The sequence below is a fragment of the Cibotium barometz genome, chromosome 11 (assembly GCF_041138505.1).
Source record: "Cibotium barometz isolate CiBa-2024 chromosome 11, ASM4113850v1, whole genome shotgun sequence".
NCBI lineage: Eukaryota > Viridiplantae > Streptophyta > Polypodiopsida > Cyatheales > Cibotiaceae > Cibotium > Cibotium barometz.
The window spans coordinates 49,676,698-49,701,608 of NC_141056.1; the positions used below are offsets into that span (position 1 = coordinate 49,676,698).

At 41.1% G+C, this 24,911-nt stretch overlaps 1 protein-coding gene across 2 annotated transcripts; it reads left to right on the forward strand.

Annotated features, from left to right (window-relative positions):
* Window positions 1-17,804: 17,804 nt before the first annotated feature.
* On the forward strand, window positions 17,805-24,632 carry LOC147634284 (putative lactoylglutathione lyase, chloroplastic). Of its 2 annotated transcripts, none has more exons than XM_086805412.1 (9): window positions 17,805-18,039; window positions 21,741-21,866; window positions 21,977-22,101; window positions 22,225-22,289; window positions 22,375-22,587; window positions 22,717-22,764; window positions 23,050-23,160; window positions 23,246-23,386; window positions 24,298-24,632. In XM_086805412.1, the coding sequence occupies exons 2-9, from the start codon at window positions 21,751-21,753 to the stop codon at window positions 24,337-24,339; spliced, it is 861 nt and encodes a 286-aa protein (XP_086661538.1). In that variant the 5' UTR covers window positions 17,805-18,039; window positions 21,741-21,750; the 3' UTR covers window positions 24,340-24,632. The 2 variants fall into 2 exon arrangements, with proteins under 2 accessions (XP_086661538.1, XP_086661539.1); XM_086805413.1 differs by lacking the exon at window positions 17,805-18,039 and adding an exon at window positions 18,264-18,491.
* The last annotated feature ends 279 nt before the right edge of the window (window positions 24,633-24,911 follow it).

Consider the following 24,911-nt stretch of genomic DNA (forward strand, 5'->3'; position numbering starts at 1 on the left):
ACATTCATGGGGCACAAAGATGGCCATGATGGGCCACAGCAACAACAGGTGGCTATGCACACTCCACAAAAGGGGGGGATGCCATGAGGTGCTATTGCATGTTGTGGCAATGACCCCAAGTTAAACGAATGGTGATGGGCATAGCAAGGCATATTCCACATTCATGGGGCACAAAGATGGCCATGATGGGCCACAGCAACAACAGGTGGCTATGCACACTCCACAAAAGGGGGGGATGCCATGAGGTGCTACAATGGGACTACATTGCGAGGCAAAAGGGAAAATGGGTTCGAGAAATAGTCCTATATGAGCGACCTGCACGAGAAAAATAGAAGAGGGAGTGTCCCCAAAGGCTATAAACTAAGGGGTTTCAAGGTAAGAGAGAAGAGGTCGTGTTGATAGTGGAGAGAGGAGGAAGAAAATGTGGGAGCTGAGGAAAGGGGAGTTGTGGGTTTTGGGAGAAGGTAGATCATCATGTTAGCCAATTTTTGAGCAGCACAATGAAAGTTGTTACTATTTAGGCAAATTGCAGTTTTTTTTCTTCTTGGCTTCCAAATACCTACAATCTATAAGGGAAGAGTTTGTTTAGCTCACCTCTTGGCCAAGCTCTATGATTTGCTTCCGATTTCCACTCCAATGGTGCTTTACAGCTTCAATATTGCCCTCCAGAGGTTTTCACTCAATGTGAGAGCAATCTATGCTCTATACCATGTAAATAGAATGGGGATATACAAATAACACTTGTATAGATCCTAATTAGCTCTCACTCAACCATAGACAAGAATGTGAGAGAAATCTATGCTCTGATACCATCTAAATAAAATAGGGATATAAAATAAAACTTGTATAAATCTAGAATGTGAGAGCAATCTATGCTGTGATACCATGTAAATAAAATGGGGATATACAAATAACACTTGTATAAATCCTAATTAGCTCTCACTCAAGCATAGACAAGAATAGAAGAAGCCATTATTTTATTCCATTCTCCCTCACACACTCTCCATCTTCCAAAACAACCTGCACACATATGATAAGTTCACACCATACTAATGTAACACCAAATGTCCACACACTTGCCATTGGGCACGGTTAATTATTGTCCACACACTCCTACCACTAATGCACATCACACATCTTTCACAGAGCGATGAATGAGCTTGCTAACACTTGGCCATTGGGCGCATCTAATTATTGTCCATGCACTCCTACTGCTAATGCACACGCCTCAAATCGCTAATGCACACCACACATGTGTCACACCCAACACTATCTGGATGAACTTGCTATCTCAACACCCATTTGTCATCCAGATTGCCAATCTGCCAAAGAGTGGAAAAAACATGAAAAAGATAAAAAGAATTCATAATTTACATCATTTATATGTATCTTGCATGCATTTTCTTTTCTTCTGTAAGCTTATTATTTTTTTGTCAATTATGTTGAAAAATACAAAAATTTTATAAAAAGACCAAAAATTTCATTAAAAACTCAAAAATCATAAAATTCATCATAAAAAGAATTTTTGTAAGCAACTCTGGTGCTAGATTAAGTGCTTATGCATTTGCGATCAGGTCGAATCATTGTGCGCAGTTTTATTCTAACCTGAAATTTGAATACGAGACTTTGTCTCATGCGACTAAACCACAAGTAGAATTGAACACCCTCATATGAGGGACTTTGGTAAAATCGCATGAGACTTTGTCTCATGTGACTGAACCACATGTAGAATTGACCTCCATCATTGCACACACTAATAGACCCAGAGTCCAACAACAAAAGATACTAGATCAATTACGTGGGGTACAAATCTTGTAGAGCTTTTGCAAACAAGTGAGAATGGATTCAGGAGAGCATCAAATATTCATCCGTGAATCATCAAGAAGGGCTAAGAGAGCTCAAATATCTCATCATATTGATGAGAGAAAAGCCATCAGTGAGAATGTTGGGGAGAAAAAGTTTGCATTCCAAATGAGAAATGAAACATATGTGCTATTGCATTCCAAAATATTGCATTCCAAATGAGAAATGAAACATATGTGCTACAAGGCTATGGGTATCATGAAATTACAAAGTTCCAATCTACATTGACCATAATGGGGTGCTCTTGGAGTGATGGTCATTTCTGGTGGCTATGCCAGGGTGTGAGCTAGAGATCGTGGTGGATAACTCAAAAGTTATAGACGCTTCATGTGACAAACACGCATTCTATGTAGATCTAGAGAGAAATATGTGAATCTGTGACTCCTCCAATATCCAACCATTTGGTGTGCCAATAGGGCACAAAGACCTCATACAGCCTTGAGAGCTTGTAAATCTGTGACTCCTCCAATATCCAACCATTTGGTGTGCCAATAGGGCACAAAGACCTCATACAGCCTTGAGAGCTTGCACAGAACCAATCATGACTCAACCTCCAAATGTGCAAGCTCTTGAGAATTCAAGAGCTTGCACAGAACCAATCATGACTCAACCTCCAAATGTGATAGAGATATCCTTTCTGAGGAGATTTAGAGTTAATCAAGGCGATATAGGCTAGTACAAGGATACCCAAGGCAACCTCTTCAACATCATCAACACACACAAGGATACAGAGGAAACCTACACCTAATACCAGTCCTGCAATTGTGGTTAGTACATCACATAAAGGCAAAGAGAAACTAGTTGAGCCCCTTGGTATGCCTGACATTTCTGCAGGGCATTCTCATGTTGATTAGAGAGTCTAGTGGCTCAGAGATGAGCCTTGATGAGGAGCTTGGGATCCCAGCTATGAGAACACTGGTGTAAAGAAGGCTATGGAAGCCATGAATGCAAAGCTGCGAAGATCTGGGAGAGTGAAGAATCCTACGAAGATCTGGGAGAGTGAAGAATCATGTGCAAAGGTTTACCTATGATGGTTATGTGGCACATCACTATGCATACATGGCAAAGGTTGTGCAGGTTGTAGAGCCCACATGCATTGATGAGGCTGTTGGAAATGTGTGTTGGGAGAAAGCTATGGATGAGGAGATGGATGCACTATATGGAAATGAGACATGGGATTTAGTGCAATTGCCTGAAGGCAAGAAAGCCATTGGATGCAAGTGGGTGTACAAAGTAAAACATAACAGTGATGGAAGCATAAGCAGGTACAAGGCTAGATTGGTAGCCAAAGGATATGCGCAGACATATGGCATTGATTAAAAGGAAACTTTCAACCCAGTTGCCAAGATGGCAACAGTGAGAGTTGTGATAGCAGTGGTTGCGTCAAAGAAATGGTCTTTACATCAGATGGATGTAAAGAATGCATTCTTGCATGGGGATTTGCAGGAATAAGTGTATATGTTGCAGCCACCTGGTTATGAGGATGTGTCACCCTAAGCATGTTTGCAGGTTGAAGAAAGCCTTGTATGGCTTAAAACAAGCACCAAGAGCATGGTTTGACAAGATTTTTGAATATCTTGTCACTATTGGCTTTCATGTAGCCAATGCAGATTTCTCGCTGTATGTGAGACACAGTGATAGAGGGGTTGTGCTTGTTGTCATCTATGTAGATGACTTGATCATTACGGGGGACCATGATACAGAGATCTTTGATGTAAAGATCTTGCTTAGATAGAAGTTTGAGATGAAGGATCTGGGGGAGCTTAGATATTTCTTGGGCATTGAGGTGATTAGGTCACCACATGGTATTGGATTACTGCAGAGACAGTATGGCTTGGACATGTTGTCCAAGTATGGTATGACAGGTTGTAAGCCTATCTCAGTGCCATTGGATCAGAATGGCAAGTTGAGTGCAGATTCAGGAGAGATTTTGGAGGATCCTACTATGTATATGCGCATAGTAGGAAGCTTGATCTACATGACGATCACCAGGCCAGATTTGAGCTATGCTGTTGGGTTGTTGAGTCAGTTTATGCAAGTTCCTCGAAAGCCGCATTTGGATGCATTGAGACGCATACTGAGGTATGTGAGGTCTACTTTGCATTGTGGACTATTTTATGAAACTGGGACAGAGATATGTGTATATGGGTACACAGATGCTGATTGGGTTGGTAGTATCTCAGATAGGAGATCTACTAGTGGCTTCATGTTTTCTTTGGGAAGTGCTGCTGTGACTTGGAGCAGCGAGAAGCAGCCTACAGTTACTCTATCCAGTATAGAGGCCGAGTACAGAGGTGCTGCTACTATGGCAGCATGTGAGGTAGCTTGTTTGAGAAAGCTACTTGTAGATTTGGATCTATCAGTGGGGTAGACAAGTTGTCATTTTCTGTGACAACATTAGCAGTATACAGTTGTCAGGAACCCAATTTTTCATGCTCGCACGAAGCATATAGAGGTCCACTACCATTTTGTCAGAGAGAAGGTCTTGGCAGGAGACGTTGACCTTGTTTATGTCAGCACACAGGATCAAGTAGCTGACATCTTCACCAAAGCATTGGGTACAGAGAAGCTCCACAGATTCAGGGCTTTGCTTGGTGTACATGAGATGGAGTTGAGCTCGAGGGGGAGTGTTGAGATATCGAGCTCATCTAGTGAGGCAGTGGACACTGATGACCCGCCTGGGGGATAGGCCCCACACTTACACCACTGGCATGGTTGGTGAGATCATGGGTGATATGCGGCCGGTGGGATGACAGGCTGTGTGACAGCCATTCTAGAGATTGGCATGGTTATAGCGCCAGCTCATTTACTTGGGTTCACACTATAGAGAACCCTAGTATGCAATTTGGTTGAGTACCTTTTCATATGTGTGTACTCTTATCTTTGTATATGGTGTGTTGAGTGTTGAGTGAAGAAGAAGAAGATTTTCAGCCTCTCACCTTGTGTGTTCTCTATTAGGGTTTTGTGAGTGTGTGTGTGCTTGCAAGAGCTCAAGCTCTCTTCCCCCCTGCATCTTTTCATATAAGCTCTCTTCCCCCCTTGCAAGAGCTCAAGCTCTCTTCCCCCCTGCATCTTTTCATATAAGCTCTCTTGTAACTTTGTCTTTCACAAAATAGTATAGTTATGTTTGCCTTACTGTGTAAACCTCATTCATTACATCTGCTTAGTTTTTTTTAGTAATTTATTAGTATATTTCTCTAAGCATGTATGTGCATTGGACATCATCGATCGATTAGTGATCCTACTTATTGGGCATCCAATCATTACGTGAACAACGCGGATTTGTCATGCTTAGTGGCCATTCAATCATTACGGTTTTGTCTTGAACAATGGACGTCCATATTGTTGTGCAAGTTGACCCCCCCAACACTCTTGACCCTGCTAGGGAGCATCTCTAGGGTGCTAAAATGCTAGAGCAACAGCAACACCAATGCAAGAATCGATGTAGGAATGTCAAGGAGGGAGCTTCATCGAGGAAGCTTGGAGGTAGATTTTAGTGTCAAGATTATCATCACCACGTCCACCACCTCCTCCATACGTCATTCGATCATGGGTGGGATGATAACACCTCCTCACTATATATGACGCAGCATGCCACTCCATGGTCTATCAACTGAACCACTAGATGAGGACTCTCCTGGTCCACTCAAAGACTGTGATTGCTGACTTGCATTCTGTGCAACCACATTTCCACTCACATCAGCCCCAGTAGCTTCTTTTTCAGCAGTATACCAGCTGCTCATCTCATCAAAAACAACATCCCTGCTTACCCTCAACTCACGTGTAGCAGGGTTATAACACCTATATCCCTTTTGCTCAAGGGAATATCCAATAAACACACATCTTAGTTCTCAGCTCATCTGGCACATGCACATATGCAATGCATCCAAAGACTTTCAGATGAGACAAATCAGGTTTTCTGCCAGTAAACCTCTCCTCTGGAGTTACATCATGTATGGCTGCAGTTGGAGTCCCATTCATAATGTAAACTGCCAGTAAACCTCTCCTCTGGAGTTACATCATGTATGGCTGCAATTGGAGTCCCATTCATAATGTAAACTGCTGTAGAAACAGCCTCAGCCCAATAGCTATGCGGCATATTCTTCTCTTCCATCAATGCTCGCGCAATCTCAACAATGTGCCTGTTTTTCCGCTCAGCAACTCCATTTTGCTACGAAGTGTATCTGCATGTAAACTGTCTCCGAATACCATTTTTCTTCAAAAATTCAGAGAACTCATTGGAGAAGTACTCTCCCCCTCCATCTGACCTTAGGCACTTTACATATTTCCCTGTTTGCTTTTCAACCATAACTCTAAAATTCTGAAAGCGAGTGAACACCTCACCCTTCTCCTTCATGAAGTATACCCACACTTTCCTTGTGTGGTCATCAATAAATGTCACATAATACCTGCAGCCTCCCATAGACATGGTCTTCGTAGGACCCCATACATCTGAATGCACAACATCTAGTGCATTTCTGCTCACATTTCTGTTACGTGAAAATACATGCTTTGTTTGCTTTCCAAATTGGCATGCTTCACATATTCTCTGCATACCTTCAACTTTAAATTTTGGCAGCCCTGTCACAATTCCTTTAGTCAACATAGACTTCATTCTTTGCACATTCACATGTCCAATTCTTTTATGCCAAAATGTCTATGTCTGCAATAATTCCTCAACCATTTGCAAACATTGCAGTACTCACTTCCGGCATGTTTACATTCAATGTAAACATTCTGCCCACTCTGTTGCCTTTTGCAACCAACCTGCACTTGTCTTTAAAGTCTTCAACATAACACCCATCTGGATTAAACCGAACCTGCAAACCCTGCTCAATCAACTGGCCAACTGAAACCAGATTCTTTGTTATGTTCGGAACATGAAGTACATCTGCAAGGTACTTCACTTTGCCATTCTGCATAGACAATGGCACATCTCCAACATGGACAATTGGATGAGCAGTGTCATCCCCTATTTCCACAAAACCTGGTCTTTCAAGGTTCTTCATCTCCTTGAACCACTCCCCACATGACTTGTCATGTGGTTCGAAGCACCTGAATCAACGTACCATACATCATCTTTATGTGCTGCTTCAACATCTTCAGACATGGCATTAACGACGTGCTGCATAACAAACAACCTTTCATTATCCTCATTGTTTCTGCTCGAGGATGCATAGTTGTTTTGCTGCAATTTCCCATTTTGCATGTCAGCCTGCTTCTTATAACAATCTGCTTCTTATAACAATCTGCCTGCACATGTCCAGGCTTACCACAATAAAAGCATCCACGTGTATCATTATACTACCTTTGCCGATTTCAACGACCTCTTTGACTCCCCTGCCTTTGAATTGGCCTCTTCCACCTGCGTGTTGTTGTTGTTGTTGTTGTGAATTCTGGGACTGTTTTTGTTGCTGCTGGCCATAATTCTGATTACCTATTCGACCACCTCCTTGACCGCGTCCACGGCCTCCTCTACCTCGTCCTCTTCTTGAACTTGTGTAGAAGGCCTGTTGCTTTGAACTGTTTTTGTTTTGTGAAGACTGTTGGTCTTCACCCAAGCTCTTCTCTTCTATAATCAACATAGACACCAAATCTGTGAAATTGGGAATGTTTTCCTGAGTCTGAATAGACGTCTTGAATGCCTTGTATTGTGGCCCGAGACCACGTAGACAGACTTCCACCTTATCATCATCATCTACTGAAACACCAATAGATGCAAGGGATTCCACAATACCCTTTATCTTCAATGCATAGTCATTCTCACAAACATACTCTTTTTCTCCACAGTATGAAGTTCATTCTTCAGTTGTATCTTTCGTGCCTTGGTATTCGTTTCATAGAGTTTTACCAAGGTGTCCCATGCCTCCTTGGGAGACTTGGCATCCTGTATGTGCCCAATCATGGTGTCCTGTGTATACTGATAGAGACCCAATACATAACTTTTATGGCTCCTTGGTTCCAATCTTTGAACTCTTTCACATCTACAGCAGTCAGATTGATGTCCGGTATCTCCGGTGTCTCTTCATGCTCACCTTCTATATAATCCCAGTAGCCCTTTTCTATCAAGAAATTTGTCAGCCTGAACCTCCAAGCATGGAAGTTGTTCTTATCAAGCTTCTCAGCAATAATCTGGTTTATGCCATCATTTAACATCTTGCCAGACACACAAATTTACTAGAAACAGCACCCTGGTTTGTCTTGCACAAACTACTGTATTTTCTGCAGCAGTAGTACTGTAGCACACTCAAATGTCACAACCAGTGACCTCAATGTGCATACATACACCCAATGGCAATTGTAGACCTCCTTGCAGCACACACAGTGTCTGCACAGCCAATCTGTCTTCTTGCAGTTCTTAAAACAGAGATCTGCAAAGAATCGACGACTTAATCGCAGTGCTCGAAATTGCCTGTTTTCTGAAAAACGGAGGTCGTAACGCACCCGAAACGCGTTTTCGACCACAAAAGTTCGTCCAATAGAACAGTATAGTTGTCCTATAGCTTTACTCTCGCGAAGAAAGCTCCTCAATCAGAGATCGTTTGCCGGTGCCTCCCGTAGAGCTCCAGACAAGGGTGTAGTCACCAACACAAATAGGGAAGAGCAGTTGAAGCTCTTACCCTCGTACCGCTTCCTGTGCTTCTCTTGCTTGCAGCTCAGCCCTAGCATGAACCAGGCTCTGATACCATGAAAAGATGCAGGGGGGAAGAGTGCTTGAGCTCACACACACACTCACAAAACCCCAATAGAGAACACACAAAACCCCAATAGAGAACACACAAGGTGAGAGGCTGAAAATCTTCTTCTTCTTCACTCAACACTCAACACACCATATACAAAGATAAGAGTACACACATATGAAAAGGTACTCAACCAAAATACATACTAGGGTTCTCTATAGTGTGAACCCAAGTAAATGAGCTGGCGCTATAACTATGCCAACAGTCTCTAGAATGGCTGTCACACAGCCTGTCATCCCACCGGCCGCATATCACCCATGATCTCACCAACCATGCCAGTGGTGTAAGTGTGGGGCCTATCCCCCAGGCGGGTCATCAGTGTCCACCGCCTCACTAGATGAGCTCGATATCTCAACATTATATTCATCACTGTATCTATATGCACTATGGAGTGAGAGAGAGGGTAAGTGAGAGAGGGAGCGTCTCTCTGAATGGTCCACTAGCTCACTATTATCAACTCTCTCTCGATATCACTCTCTATCTCTCACTTACTTATATATCTATGCATGTCAGCCACATTCAAGATCCTAACAATTTATTACCTATAGTTTTTTGTACAAAGAATTGGGTACACAGGTGGCTACTAGCAATTTATGGTTGGCCATGTGGCTAGATTGACTATGCCGGATTTTGTTATGGAATGGGTGGTCGTCCGACCACCTTCATAAGGTTTGACTGCACATCTGATAAATGTGGGTCCCATGGATCAACCTTTATGAGTGGGGAATCAAAATTTTTTACCATTGGCACGAGGGATAATGTGGATGGTGACTGGGGTGGCATTTGTTATTCTTGGGTTTCCATGTCATGCATAGAATCCTCCTCATAGCTATCAACTATAATCATGAGGAGATGTACCATTCCCTCATTTAAAACTATAATCATGAGGAAATGTACCATTCCCTCCTCTTAAAACTATAATCATGAGGAAATGTACCGTTCCCTCATTTAAAAGAGAACCTCAAGAGAACAAGCCTCCTCTTAAGACTATAATCATGTACCATTCCCTCATTTAAAAGAGAACAAGCCTCCTCTTAAGACTATAGCTATGAGAAAATGTACCATTCCCTCATTTAAAAGAGAACAAGCCTCCTCTTAAGACTATAGCTATGAGAAAATGTACCATTCCCTCATTTAAAAGAGAACAAGCCTCCTCTTAAGACTATAGCTATGAGAAAATGTACCATTCCCTCATTTAAATGAGCACAAGTGAAGCATTGTTGCGTGCCAAAGCTATGTATAGCATGTGGCAATGTGCTTATGTGGTTGGCGTTAGCTTTGAAATTGTTTTTGAGCACTACCTTACTTATTTAATATTGTTGAGGTGTTGGTTTGGTAATGACAATAATTCATAATGTGCATATGTAGTGAAAAATATGCTTGGAGTCTCTTACAAGCACAAACTAACTTGAAACCTCATTTGATATTGTCGAGTTATTGGTTTGGTAATGACATAAAACAGTCTTTAAAAAACAGGTTTCACATACAAATATAGTTCCAAACAAAATTCCCATCTTTCCTCATCACTCCACATCCTTTCACATTATTCCTCATCTTTTCTCATCATTCCACATCCTTTCACATTATTCCTCATCATTTCTCGTCTTCCCACATTTTTCTACATCAATCCATATCACATCATATCATTCCCACATAATCTCATATCCAATCACATTATTTCCACATCAACTCACATCCAATCACATCATCCCACATCAATTCACATCCAATCACATCATCAACTCACATCCAATCACATCATCCCACATCAATTCACATCCAATCACATCATTCCCACATCAACTCACATCCAATCACATCATCCCACATGAATTCACATCCAATCACATCATTCCCACATCAACTCACATCCAATCACATCAACTCACATCTAATCACATCATTTCCACATCAACTCACATCCAATCACATCATCCCACATCAATTCACATCCAATCACATTATTTCCACATCAACTTACATCCAATCACATCAACTCACATCCAATCACATCATTTCACATCCATTCACATCATTTCACATCCATTCACATCTGTTCACATCCATTCATATCCATTCACATCATTTCACATCCATTCACATCATTTCACATCACTTCACATCCATTCACATGCATTCACATCATTTCACATCACTTCACATCATTTCACATCCATTCGCATTATTTCACATCCATTTCTTTATCAAGCCTAGAGTTTTGATTAAGATAATGAAATTAGCATTAAGATCCATCCTTCTAACAAGGATCCATCCAAAAAGTTGATTAATCTTTTAAAAAGAGAGATTTATTAATCAAAAATATTATAATTAAGCATAAAAGATTAGCATTAATCCAATTAAACATTATGAATCACTAAAAAGCTTGATTTCAAGAGAAAACCATTGATTTAAAAAGCTTTCCAAGCATTAGAGTGGTTGGGAAGAAGATTACCATTGAGAGAGATACAAAAACACCATGGATTAAGGCTTACCCTTGATTTTTCGCTTGATTCTTTGGAGATAAGTGAGCCCACAAGGGAGAACTTGGCCACCAAGATGGGGAGGGTAATCCCCAAGAGAGGATGGAGATTTGTGAAGCTCCAAAGCTTCCCAAAGTAGAGGTAAAATAGAGGGATAATAAAATTACACTAAAATGAATATAATACTCGCATGTAAATACAAAGGAATGAGGGTCTATTTATAGGTGAGGGAGGCCACTAACCAAGTCCAACTGGGATCTAGAGGCTTTAGTTTGACCCAATTTGGACAAGATTTGGACTAGTTTGGCTCACTTTTTGATCCAGTTTGCAGGAGGAGAAATGAGAGATAAAAATATCTCATTTTTTTGAATTAAAAATGCAAAGTAATGATGAGAAAAAGGCGCCTACTTCATGAGCCCTCTCCCTCCTTACTGAGGTGTCAAAAATTCATTTTTTTACTTAAAGATTCCATTTTTTAACTAATAAACCCAGTACTTGGTCAACTCTTCATCTTATGTGAACATTTACTCATTTTTGGGGGATTTTCTTTTATTCTTTGTATTTTTCTCATCCTAGCACTTGGATTAATCCTATTGGCCCTTTAGAACCTTATTTGGACCTTAATAAATTTTTTTTAAAATGTGGATCCTTAGGCTAAGGTCTCCAATACACATATTCAATTAATTTCTAATGCACATTGGAAAATTCTTTTTGAACTTCTGTTTCAGGGGAATTTATCTTAGATATTAGGAGAAACTTTGTATCCAAAAAGATCTCAAATTTGTATTATCTCTCTCTAGAATATTCTCTCTCTCTCTAGGCCAAAAACAAAGAAAAACAATGTTTTCTTGCATTCAAAATTAGGGGATGATTACAGAGACTAAAGGGGAGATTCTTACTCCTTTACATCTCAAAAGATGGAGGAAGGAATCTTACAATTCCATAAAGTCTTAGAACACATGTAGGACTACCTTTACATCAAATATGACTGATTTTGGAGTTATGGTGTCTATAATAAGTAAGGTATTTATATGCAAAAAGATGGTGCTATTAAAAATAGCTTACTAGAGGTAATAAATCATATGCAATTTATTCCAAACTTTGTACATTAGTAATGCTTCTAGTGTACGATACTTATAAGAAGTGGCATCTATATTGGAGGTCATTAACTTGGTTAAACAGCCAATGACCCAGCCAAAATAAATTAACTATACAAGCAACCAATAATTTGAAATCATTAACTCATTTGCATATTCACTAAGATATCTATATACATACCACATCAGATATGCACAAGCACATATACAATGTGTGTGGCCTCAAGCAGTGTATTCACCATTTGAATTAAAAAAAGCTTCAAAGAAAAAATGTAAAAAAAGAACATTTAAAGATTGAAAAACTACACGTAATCAAATTCCAAAAGGCTACAAATTACCAAGCATATTTTCTAAGAAAAATAAATATAGGCAAGAAAATTAAAAAAATGTAATAAATACATGAAAAGCATCACAATTGCAAGAAGTAAAAGGTGGGGGAAAAAATATAACAATAATAAGAATGATATTGTAATTGTAAAAGCAGTGAAAAAATGAGAAAAAATAAAATCAAAATTTATGTAAAAATATAAACAACTAGATGAGCTACAATACTAACAAAAATCCCATGAATTACTAACTATGCAAAAGATAGCATGTTTAGTAGAGTAAATAAATAAATAAATATGTGCTGTGAACAACAAAAATTCAAGACAAAGAACATATATTTCATAAATAGGATATTTGAAGAAAAAATTTAAAAAAAAAGTAAGGTCCAAATGATGCACATTAACTTCACAATGTCATCATCAGTCATCTTTGAAGGAGAGTGTTAAGAAATATCATGGCATAAAATGTTAACAAACCAAAAAATCATAGAGTGCTCGTATAATAAGTGTTGCATACAAATCTATTACAAAATCATAGAGTGCTCGTATAATAAGTGTTGCATACAAATCTATTACAAAATCAATGAGCAGATTCCTTGTGTTGCATATAAGTGCAGATGAGCCTTTTTAGTCCATAGCTCCTTACTATGAGTCACTTAACTTAGGTGGACCTTCTACAAAAAGTTTTACTTAATAATTTGTGCATATATTAGAGGCTTTGTAATTGCAGTAAAGGTGGAAACTTGTCGGGCCTACAATGTTGTGACAAAATGAAGACCCACTCATGGAGCTTATGGAGCCCACAATGGTCTAGCAACATGAAACTTTGCCTTATAAACCTTGCAAGGTCCACAAATTGTGTGGGGCCCGTGGGGCTCTGTCAGCATGGTGAGGTGTTCATGAAGCTTGTGGCAACATCAGCACGGTAAGGTGCTCTCATGAAGCTTGTGGCGCCCCCACAGTGGAGTGTCAATACAATGGCTAGGCCCACTATGGAAGGATGGCATGATACCTTCCTCGTGAGACCTACAAGGCCCACATTGGAACGATGGAAGCTAGAAGCTTGCGACACCTACAATGGAAGCTTGTTCAATAAGGTTGGCGGCTTTATGGCTTCCCTGAAACAGTCCTTAATAATTTGTATTTCCTAAGGTTTTAGCATGTGTGGAAGTGCATATTTGTAAATACCCTAAGTATGATTTATAAATAACATGCTATGGTTGTGTGGCCTAGTGATGAGGAAAATAAAAGTGGATCTTATTGCCTACATGGCTCACTTGTATATTTCTTTATTAGCATTCACCATGGAGAAAGGCATGTGGAAGAGTGTGGATGGCTTGTAGAAAGCATGTGGAAGATGCATAATTTAGGAGAAACATTCAAAGAATACTAGGTAGACTTAGGAGACTTTTGACATGTGTACATATGTGGGATCAAGGTGGTTCTTATCCTCCAAGTCAATGAATTCTTTAAATTATAATTCAAAAAGGGACACATGTCAAAAGTAGCCAACAAGGATAGTTGATATATAACATGTCTCCGTATGTCATGGGAGGTGGAAGAATTCTACATTTGTAACTTGTAAGAAGGATAGAGAGGGCGATTCTCCAGTTATAAAAGGAGCCATCCTCTCCCTTTCAAATTAATGAGTGAAGCCTCCTTAATTGTGTGTTCTTGTGTCATTATTACTCACATAGTGAAACATTCTCTTTGCTTTGCAATGTTCTCATTAGCATCGTCTATTAAAGCCTTCCCTGATTCTAGACCTCTTAATGAATCAAAGTAAGTGAGATAAGAAGTTATTAGCTTAGTGGGGGCCTATGATATCTCAAGGTAGCCCTTGTCTTAGTACCATCCTCCTTTTTGAGGTACCAAATGGTTGTAGCGGTAGTGAGCATGTGGAAAGACTTTGGGAACCATGGGTTAACCTTGAGTTTGTCCACCAAGCACTGTGAACCCTTACCTATGATATCTCAAGGTAGACCTTGTCTTAGTACCACCCTCCTTTTGGAGGTACCAAATGGTTTTGGCGGTAGTGAGCATGTGGAAAGACTTTGGGAACCATGGGTAAACCTTGAGTTGTCCACCAAGCACTGTTAACCCTTAAATGATCAAGGGATAAAAGGCATGAAGAATTTTGTAATTGAAGCCTCATGCAAACGAGAAGAGGAGTGCAATTTCGGCGGTTCAACCCCCACTGATTTCCCTTTTCTCGAGTATTCATTCTTATAATTATTTATATGGGTAAAAATCTATTTCAATGCTCTTTCCATCTAAATCATTAATGCTCCAATCCCATATTTCATTTGTAAACAAAAATCTTTCCAAAATTGCTAGGTATTAGGTGATTTTGGCTAGCTTTATACTCCTACAGTAAATAGTCATAACTTTTGACTTGGATATCTATTTTGAAAGATTTTCATGTTTGCGCAAAGCTCTCTTTGAGCTTGACGCACCTATATACTTCGAATGATGATTAATTTCTCTTAACCTCTTTGTCAAATTTCAACCCCATGCATTTGTGAATACTTTTTATTGTATTTTACTTTAATATGTTCTGTCCTAATTGCCTAATTCCACGAATGAGCCATGCCAACACTCCTCGTATGTTTTCATTCACATTATCTTGAGTAAGAAGATTTTCTTCCAATAAAAGATTTCCCTTTTATTTGGAGCGGTGAGATTAGCCGAAATCCTTGCTTCTCCCGAACCATTCATCTTTCCCTCTCCATAAATTATGATTTTCCCTTTGATATGTTCATTTTTATCTTAACCCGAGAGAGAGAGAGAGAGAGAGAGAGAGAGAGAGAGAGAGAGAGGTGAGGTTTCATATAAATGTGCTTTAGATTCTGAGAAGTGACCAAAGTAAAACGCCCATCTTTGTGTCACAGTAGTGTAGGAATCATGGTAATCTTATAAGAGACCAATCATTTTGAGAAAGACTAAAAATCATAGATTTTATTTTGCAATTAAATATGTAAGTAAAGCCAAATCTTTCACTTCCCTTTCTTTCTTCATACTTTTTTCAAAGTAAAATCCCCTTCTTTATGTCACAATAGTGTAGGCATCATGGCAATCTTATAAGAGACCAACAGTGAAAGCTGAATCTTTCACTTCCCTTTATTTCTTCATGCTTTTTTCAAAGTAAAACCCCCTTCTTTGTGTCACAATAGTGTAGGCATCATGACAATCTTATAGGAGACCAATCATTTCAGGAAAGATTAAAAATCATAGATTTTCTTTTGCAATTATGCTTTTTTCAATGTAATTTTTATTATCAAGTAATGCAGCTTCCATGGCAAACTTATATATGAACATGGGATTTTAAATTACTTACCTTGAAGTTGATAGAACCACCCTTAGAATATGCACTATGAGGTCTGTCTGATTTTTTGTTGTTTTTGGGGAAAATATTGGTGTGTGAGTACTTGGGTAACTTGGAGGGAGTATATTTCAAATAGTACTTGCAATACATCTTTACCTGGTCCCTATTAAAAACAAGCCCCGTGATCCATCCACTCTTCTTGAAATACTTAAAATAGCATGCCTCCTTCCTTTCTCCTCTCATACTCAGCTTTTTCTTAAAGATATAGATTATTAATCACTTCATTAGAAGGCATTTTAATACTTGATGACATAATAATCTCATTATCATTATCATTTTAATACTCAGTTTTTTCTTGAAAAAGATAGATTATTAATTAGTTCATTAGAAGGCATTTTAATACTTGATGATGTAATAATCTCATTATCATTATTCCTTTACCTTCTTAGTTTGAATTCCAGAACTTGGATCAACTCATGCCCAAGCGAGAAGAGTTCCTTACCTTTTGTCTTTTGATTTCGGTGCCATTCCTTTATCTTTTAATTTGAGTGCCTTTTGTCTTTTGATTTGGGTGCCATTTCTAAAGATAAAGCTTGAGTTCTTACCTCCTTTTTAATGCCCAATGATAAGCTCGAGTTCTTATTTACTTTTTGATGCTCAAAATTTTAGTGATGCCACCACCCTTCACCCTATGCAATTTCAATATTTGTAACATATGCAAGAAAACATGTGTTGCAATGTTAAAAATGAAAAAAAAACAATTATTCACATCAATAATGTAGCCCAAATACAACATTTTCAATTTTCTAGAAGCTAAGGATGAATTTTTTTTTGGGTAATTTGCATTCCCCTAAAATGAACCGGCATACGGTTAAAGCAAACCTGTCTTACACGTATAAATCCACTTGAAACCTCATTTGATGAATCACTTGACTTTTTGGTCACTCGAGAGTCCCTTGCCCTAGTCGCACATTGTTGTTGTCCATGAGGTCCCCATAAGAGAACAACGACATCTCCAACTAATGGAGAGGTGTTGGTGAATCATTTGTTGTTGTTTGGGCATCTGTTGTGTCAGCCACCCTTTGAGCTAGACTAGATGAAGGCAACAAGGTCTCGGGTGGTGTAGAAGTGGGATGTCGCACTGTCCTCAAGGCACGAGCTTGTGGAACAACTACTTGTGGAACCATAATATGCCAACACTTTGTTATAGAGAGAAAGGAAGAAGGTGGATCTTTTCCTATTTCAATGTTGTAGTTGTGATTTTCTTATTCTTACAATTAAAATAGACAACCTTATTTAGTTAAGTTTGGAGAAACGCTATTTGAAAACCTTACCAAAAGCTTTAATGCTCTCTATATCGAAGAACACACGAATAGGGCTCTACATTGAGTGAAAATTGCAAAATCATTAACTAATTTTGAGAAAAGGCATTAAAGAGTAATTTGCTAAGGTTGGAAGCCTTTGCTTTTTATAAACAACAAAGTTGCAGCCATTGATGGTCTCTCATCGTACTACATCTGAATTCTCCTAAGGTTCCGAGCACATCTTCTCTTTGTAGAAATGTAGGTATCAATGCTCCTCTTAAATCCGTCCTCTCTTATGGCTCTCGCACCTTCCCGCCTTCTCCATGTGGGTGCACATAAATCATGTAGGGAGGAGGACAGGAGGGCATTGTAAGTTGCTATGTTTCTGTGATGCGATGTGGGCCCATATCTCTTGCATAGGTTACAGAACCTCTCTCTCTCTCTCGACTTGCCATTGCTTGTCAAAGAGGGCTGCGTGTGACTGTATTTGGTTGTTTCTCTCAAATTTGAATCCATGGGAATTTTTGTCATCACAAATTTAAAAATATGTATGGTTTTATTTTTGTGTTAATTGAGACTAGAGAGAGAGAGGAATTTTTAGAGCGAGAACTGAAAAGGACATATTAGTGTTGCGTTTTTTAATGCGATAAAAAAGGTTGCCACATGGATGGTTGATTATGCGTCCAGCCAAGGAGGCACATAGTCTCGTGAAGCTGGAGGCTCCACGTTCTTCGTGTGCGTCGTATTGAAGGCTCCACGCTGTAGAGCTTTTACTTGTATAAGGATCTGTTTTCCCCCCCTCGATTCTTGCTCGCTTTCCGAAGATTAGTTGAGCTCCGCATGTGTGTAGGGGTTCTTACGATTTTGGGCATCTCGTTTTGACGTTTTTTGGCCAAGCGTCCAGGTAACTCTGTAGCTGCTTGCCCTGTCCATGTTGCTAAATTTACAGTCTAGACACCCTGCATTTGTCTTATTATTCTTCTTGCGCTTGGTGCTTATGCTTAACATACTCTCATTCTGTGCAAATTTGAAAATGCTTGAGGGTTCTAACTTAAGATTGTAAAGTTGTTTAGTGTAAGCTTCCACCTAACTTGAATATATTTCTTCGATGTGTAAATTTTGAATTAGCAAAGCAGGTGAACTTAAGGAACTTTGGGCACATCAGTTTGGATTCTAAGTCATAGGACTGTAAAAAGGAGGCTGGGGCGGATGGGCGAAGGGAAGGGTGTGTGATGGGGAAGGGGCTTTGCATGGAATTGGGTCTGGGTTTGATTTGCGAAAGTTAGGGCAGGGATGTGTGAAAGGTAACCCTGCCCCAGTTCTCCTTCACCTAGAGCAGGGTTCCTGAAAAGATAGGTACGACTTAGCTCACAACTTGTTCAAATTTGTACGACTTTGCTCACAACTTGTTCAAATTTGTGCAGAGGTTGCTCAAATTTGTGTTTGTGAGAGGAGAAGAATCCTTTTTCCAAATTTATAAAGAAATACCTTCTCGAAATGGTCAATTTTCCTTTTCAAATTACAATGAGAAGGTTTTCATTCCCAAACACTGACCTAGAGGATCCCTGGAGAGTCCAGAGAGGCAACAGAGTGTCCGCATCCCAAAGAGCGTGACGAAGGATCCCAGACTCTGCAATGGCGGGGCCAGATTGCTCAAAAAAATCCGGAATGACCCTGTCTCCTACTCCACCTCTCCCTCCTCAATCGAGTGCATCTCTGTGCAGGATGTCTCCATCTGGGACTCTAGACAGGGACTACTCCTGGAGGCACTGCAGGGAAGCAAGGCTCCGCACCTGCTCCCGGAACGAGATGAGCTGGTCCTTGCCTGCCCGCTGAATTAAGGAGCTGATCTCCCTGCTGAGACCAAGGTGGACATCCACAACGGCTGAGTCCTGCCTGAAAGAGAGAGCTCCCCAGATCCCCTCGATCTGCCTGCCAATCTCGGGGCGGAGGAGTACAGCTGGTACAATCGAGTCAGACCCTCTCCAGGTTGTGCGATTGCCAAATATTTTTTACACACGACACAGCCTTCCCCCCCCCCCCTTCCCCCCAAAAAAAGAAAAAGAAAAAGAACAAGAAAATTGAGGCCGTTAGAGAGAGAGTTTGGCAGCACACACGGTCTTGTGCTCTCTCTTCTCGCTTGACTCGCTAAGTGAGGCTCTTCGGCGGCAAGTGCCCCAGTGAGGATGGCCTCCTAGTTTCCCTCTTCGTTCTTCACTAGATCTAATGGAAGGTGGTTTCTGGGCTGCCTTCAGTTCATGCCATGAACCGACTCATGCCAGTTCACGCCGTGAAACGGTCAAAAAGCCTCCAGTATCATATTTCGACACGTGTCATACCCAATTAAGATGGCCACTGGTGTTGAGACTAGATCATAACTACTTCATCTTTCCTCTTTCATGCATCTTTCATCGTCTTTTTTTTTTTAGAGTCTAGATGTGAATTTTTAATTTAAAACGTCACTTACATGATGCCTATTAGTTTTTCGATGTCGCTTACAATGTCACATATACGATGCTTTTTATTCATCTTTCATATGATAGCTTTAGTGACATGTCGTCGCTTAAGCGACGCCTATCACTTTTCCATTCATTTTCACCCCGTCGCTATGGAGGGGTTTGTTGTCAAGCACATTGCAAAGTGGCTCTCGGAGGAGCGTATTTATTTGTTCCCAAGGAGGGAGGTCCCTTTATCAATGGCCCCTAAGATCCTTAATGTGCGGTGGATCTTTACGAAGGCTTGTACCGCTTTGCAGCCAGTTTGGTGACAGCTTGGGGACCATAGTAACATGAAACGGCCTTTTCCTAGCCCGGAAACGCCGTTCCCCAAGTGTCACTGTTTGCGTTTGTGTTAGCATTTCAGTTTCTCCTTTGCCTAATCTCCTGTAAAAATCACTCATTGATTTGTCTCATCTAGTGCTTGCTTAGTGATTTTCTACAAACTTTACTCACTATTTATTTCAAATCATGATGGTGTACTCCTCAAACTTTTTTCCAATTATCAATTTTCTCATTATTTTTAGATCATGTATCATACATCCACCGTTTCCTAACTGTTTCCGTTTTCTAGTTTTGAGCCGTTGCTGTTTCCTAGAGGCCGGCCGGTGCCGTTTCCGTTTCCGTTTCCGTTTCATGCAACTATGTTGGCAAGCATGCCCTCTTCCGGTTGCCTCTGAATACCGATGAGGAGAGACCCTGCCAGCCTTTGGTTTGGAACCCCCCTCTTTAGAACGGGTGGCCACCCCTTGGGCACTCGCTCTCACAATGCCTGGGCCCCTTTGCTCTTGCGCGACTTAGTCTTTGGGAGAGTGGACCAGCTTCAGGAGGCTCTCCCCACGAGAGTCACAGAACAGGCGCTTTGCACTCGCCCCACTTAGTCTTTGGGAGAGTGGACCAGCTTTAGGAGGCTCTCCCCAGAGCCACAGAACAGATGGATGCTTCGCTGGGATTTTGGGCAGAGATCAGATTACCCTCACTATCGTCCCAACCATACTCCCGACTGGCAGAAACCCCTCCAAGATCTCTCTCCACAAACCCCCCACCCCCCCAGTGGCTTGGAGCCTTCTGTCTTGATATCCCTGAGCTCATTTTTTCAGTTAGTCCCCGGGATTGTTGGCTAATCCATTCCCCCACTTGAGATTTTCACATGTGGCTCACTTTAGTGGGTGAGGATTCTTGGCTTTTATGATCATTAGTGGCACATTGACCCTCCTTCGGCCAAGGTGGCCTGTGACAGCTCTTGGTGGCTATGATACATGTCCAACGGGACCCTAGCGAGTGGGAATGGCAGGAACCCTTCAGCCTGGAGAGGCCAACCACCCCCTTCTTTCACAACACGGAAAGGATGGGTCATGGGCCAAGGAAGATCACACTCTTCCTTTGGCAGTCAGCTCACTGCAGCCTCATTGTCCACCATTGGACGATGGCCGGCTCAGTGTACACCTTGGCGCCATCCCCTAGAGTTGTAGAGCAGCACTGCCTTTGGGACTGTCCCAAAGTGCATCAGGTTTGGCAGAGGATTTTTTGACTTTACATGGTGAAAGTGGTCGGCTCTGCCCTCTTCTATGAGGAGGCAGCAGGAGGGCAGGCTTTCCGACTATCTTATTGCAAGATATATGCAGTTCCTATTCCTGACCTATTGTCAGAGACATGGTCTCTAGCGATTAATCGGAGATGGAAGATCATCAACAACATTGCTGCATGGCATATATGGCGGGCCCGATGTAGTGAGGCCATCAATGTCAATCCCCCCACCCCCCCCCACACAAAGCTGAGTTGATCCGCTCCATTTGGACTGATATCATTCATACCCTCTGCGGTCTTGGACCGCATGTGTGGGCAACAAGAGGCTTTTTCGTGCACATGGCACCAGGGTCGTCCTCTCTCTGATCGAGACGGCGAGATTACTTGGTATGGCAGGCGTCCTGTTTGGCTTCCCCCTGCATTGTACGAGGTAGTTTCACCACCCTTCCCAGATTTTATCTTCACCTCTTTTGAGGGCTCTGAGCATGTACATGTATGTAGCCTTTGGGTGTTTGTTTTTTTAACTGCTGTAGGATCTTTTTTCCAGGAAAAAAAGGTGGCTAACTGAAAGTGACTTCTGTAGGCATTATCAAATGGCAGCTCCTGATGCCTTAGCTGCTCCTGAAAGTCTTGTAGAGTGGGGCAAAAATGATAACAGGCGATTTCTGCATGTTGTGTATCGTGTGGGTGACCTGGACAAAACCATCCAGTGAGTGATTCTTGCATATCATAATGTGAACAGTTAATTTGCAGTATATTTTGGATTCAGCATAAGGTTTGTGATTGCTTCCTTACCTGAGATATGCTGAGATGTGCCAGGTTCTACACGGAATGCCTGGGCATGAAACTTCTCCGGAAGCGCGACATCCCTGCAGAGAAATACACAAATGCATTCCTTGGATATGGGCCTGAAGATACTCATTTTGTTATAGAGCTCACATACAGTAAGCTCTTAGCATATTGTTGATTACCTTCTCAAGTACTAGACATGCTTTTTTCTTGGGCTGTTTGTGTTTTCGCATGTGTACATGTGTGTGTGTGTTTTGATAGTCTGAGATACATTGCAGACTATGGTGTGGACAAGTACAATTTGGGCACTGGCTTTGGATTTTTTGGGATTGCTGTTGAGGATGTAAGTGCAAGACCCTTGTACTCTTTGTGCTTCATGAAGCCTCTGGTAGGTTTTTCTCTGGCCACTCATGCACTTATGTCGGCAGGTTTACGCATCAGTGGATTTGATAAAGTCAAAAGGGGGAAAGGTCACTAAAGAAGCAGCTCCACGGGAGGGGGGAGGCACTGTGTTTGCATCTGTAGAGGACCCGGATGGTTACAGGTTTTTACTTATCCAAAGAGGCCCTATTGTGGATCCTTTATGTGCGGTTATGCTGAGGGTTGGGGACCTTAATCGGGCCATCAACTTTTATGAGAAGGTGAGGATGGATAGCCTTTTTTTAAATTATAATCATCCAAATTACAGCATGTTGGGTGATGAGATTTGACTGTGGGAACTGTGGTGGCTATGAGTGTGATTTGGTGGCATGGATTCTTTGGCTGCTCAGGCATTTGGGATGCAGCTTTTTCGCACTCACGACAATCCCGAGCAGCAGGTATGAATTGCATTTATGTGTGTCTGTGTGCTTCATGAAAAGAAAACTCGCTATATACTTAGGCTTTACTCAGAACAATGCCTGCCTGCCTTCAGCAGGGGGCAGACTATGAGGGATGAATGGTTGGTTTTGCCTGTCCAACTCCGTGCCCTTCGCATGGGCGGGGAGTATTCTGTACCCAGCTTTATTAGTACTAAATGGTGTCATCTTAGTTTTGTATATTTGACACAGCTTAAAGAAGCACCCTGTTTAAGCGTGTGTTAACATGACGTATGATATCTCCAGTACACAATAGCGATTCTAGGATATGGTACTGATGAAAAGAAGACCACAGTGTTGGAGCTGACCTACAATTACGGAGTGACCGAATATGACAGAGGCAATGCCTATGCCCAGGTTGGGCTGCCTTTCTTCTTTTCTACTTTGTGCACTCAGTGTCCCTTCGAATTTCTGCTTTACTGATGATCAGAGTTTGTGCTAGATTGCTATTGGAACGGACGATGTCTACAAAACAGCTAAGCTTCTGAAAGAGTTTGGTGGCAAAGTTACTCGAGAGCCAGGTCCGTTACCAGGGATCAACACCAAGATCACTGCAGTACTTGATCTTGATGGTTGGAAATCAGTAAGTTGCTCTACTGTTTCTATTTAGATTAAGCTGTGTAATGGAAGAGACATGTTGCATGGTAGATGGAGGAATGGTAGTTCATCCTGGCCTAGCTTGCTTTAAAACTCATGGTAGCTGGTGATATTTCAACTCGAATGTCACGAATACCAAGAGGGTGGCATGGATTGGTCGGTGGCTCTTTCCACCTATTTCTGAAGTCCAGATGTTTTTTCTCTAGCCAACCAGGATCAAGGTTGAGGACATTCAGGACACTACCACCCATCTGAATTGTTTGTTATGGCTTTCAGTTCTGTACAAATGTGACCTGTTTGGCTCAGGATAAGGAGTTTTGTATTTTGCACTCATTGCATAGGCTGTTTGGATAAAAGACACATCTTAATGCCATGAAAGCGTCTGCTGTGTTTGTCTGTTCTTCGCTGTGCTGGTGCATTTGGAAGGTCTGCCAAGCACGTATTTTTTGCTGCTGCTGATGTCCCTTTTCTTGACTCATGTTTAGCTAGGCTTCATCCGCTCCATGCCTGGCGAGTGATAGAAACAGAAAAGTGTTAAAACATTCAGGCTAGAGCCTGGAATCTACATTAATTCATCCCTTCAATAGAAACTCAGCATGGTGCTTTCTTTATGAACATCGGTCCACTAAGGTGAAGAGTCTGTTAAGTTCACGTTTAGAGTTAGCAGAAGTTTGTGCTGAGATCTTTCTTCAATGCTTGGCTCCAAAAGCCTTGCCTTTTTGAACTTTTTGGCCTTAGGCACATAGGGCAGTTGTGAGTGTTGAGAGCATTGACCCGAGTGCAACCCTGGTCTATGGTCATGGATGCAATATCACTAAACTGTTTTTTTAAAAAAAAAGCCATGTTCCTATGAGTGATTATAGATCTTATTTTGATCTTTTGTATGTTACAAAACAGGTCTTTGTTGACAATGCTGACTTTCTTAAGGAGCTGGAGTAAAGTGCTGAAACTGGCAACCATGAGCTTTGCATGGTTTTACTATGAAATATAGCTAGATTTTTAGGATAATTGTTGGAAAATAGGGGGGATGGGGGTACATGCAAGGCACACGATTTCGCAACAACTATCATCAAAGGGAATTATGTGGATTGTGCTGTTCTGAGGTAGTGGTTGTCTAAATCTCATACATTCCCTTGCAAAAGTTTTTTTTTTTCTGAATGTGATACAAAATCATGGGATTAAATAAAGAGAATGTATACAAGTAATTCAATATCCAAAGAGGTTCTAGTTAAGAGTGGATGTTATAGCATGGAAAAATGAATGATTGGAGATGTGTTTTTTTTTCCTTGTAAAAAGACTAGTTATATGAAAAACCAGCCAACAGGCTGAAGTATATGCTCAGAGCCTCTAGAAGTGGAGAAACATCCGGGAGGGTAGTCCCTTCCATTGCTGGCTGCTCTTGAGGGAACTACCTCATACAAGAGAGGCGGGGGGAAAGTCACACCGGTGGTTTGTAATGCCAAGTGAGGTCACTGGCACTGCCAGGGAGGAAGGAACCCTGTTGCCAAGTG

What these genes read in the sequence shown, in the direction of transcription:
- LOC147634284 (XM_086805412.1), top strand. Translation starts at nt 21,751, where the DNA reads ATGGCAGCTCCTGATGCCTTAGCTGCTCCTGAAAGTCTTGTAGAGTGG. An exon ending in GACCTGGACAAAACCATCCA is followed by an intron (nt 21,867 to 21,976) that starts GTGAGTGATTCT and finishes GAGATGTGCCAG; the next exon opens with GTTCTACACGGAATGCCTGG. An exon ending in GAGGCAATGCCTATGCCCAG is followed by an intron (nt 23,161 to 23,245) that starts GTTGGGCTGCCT and finishes AGTTTGTGCTAG; the next exon opens with ATTGCTATTGGAACGGACGA.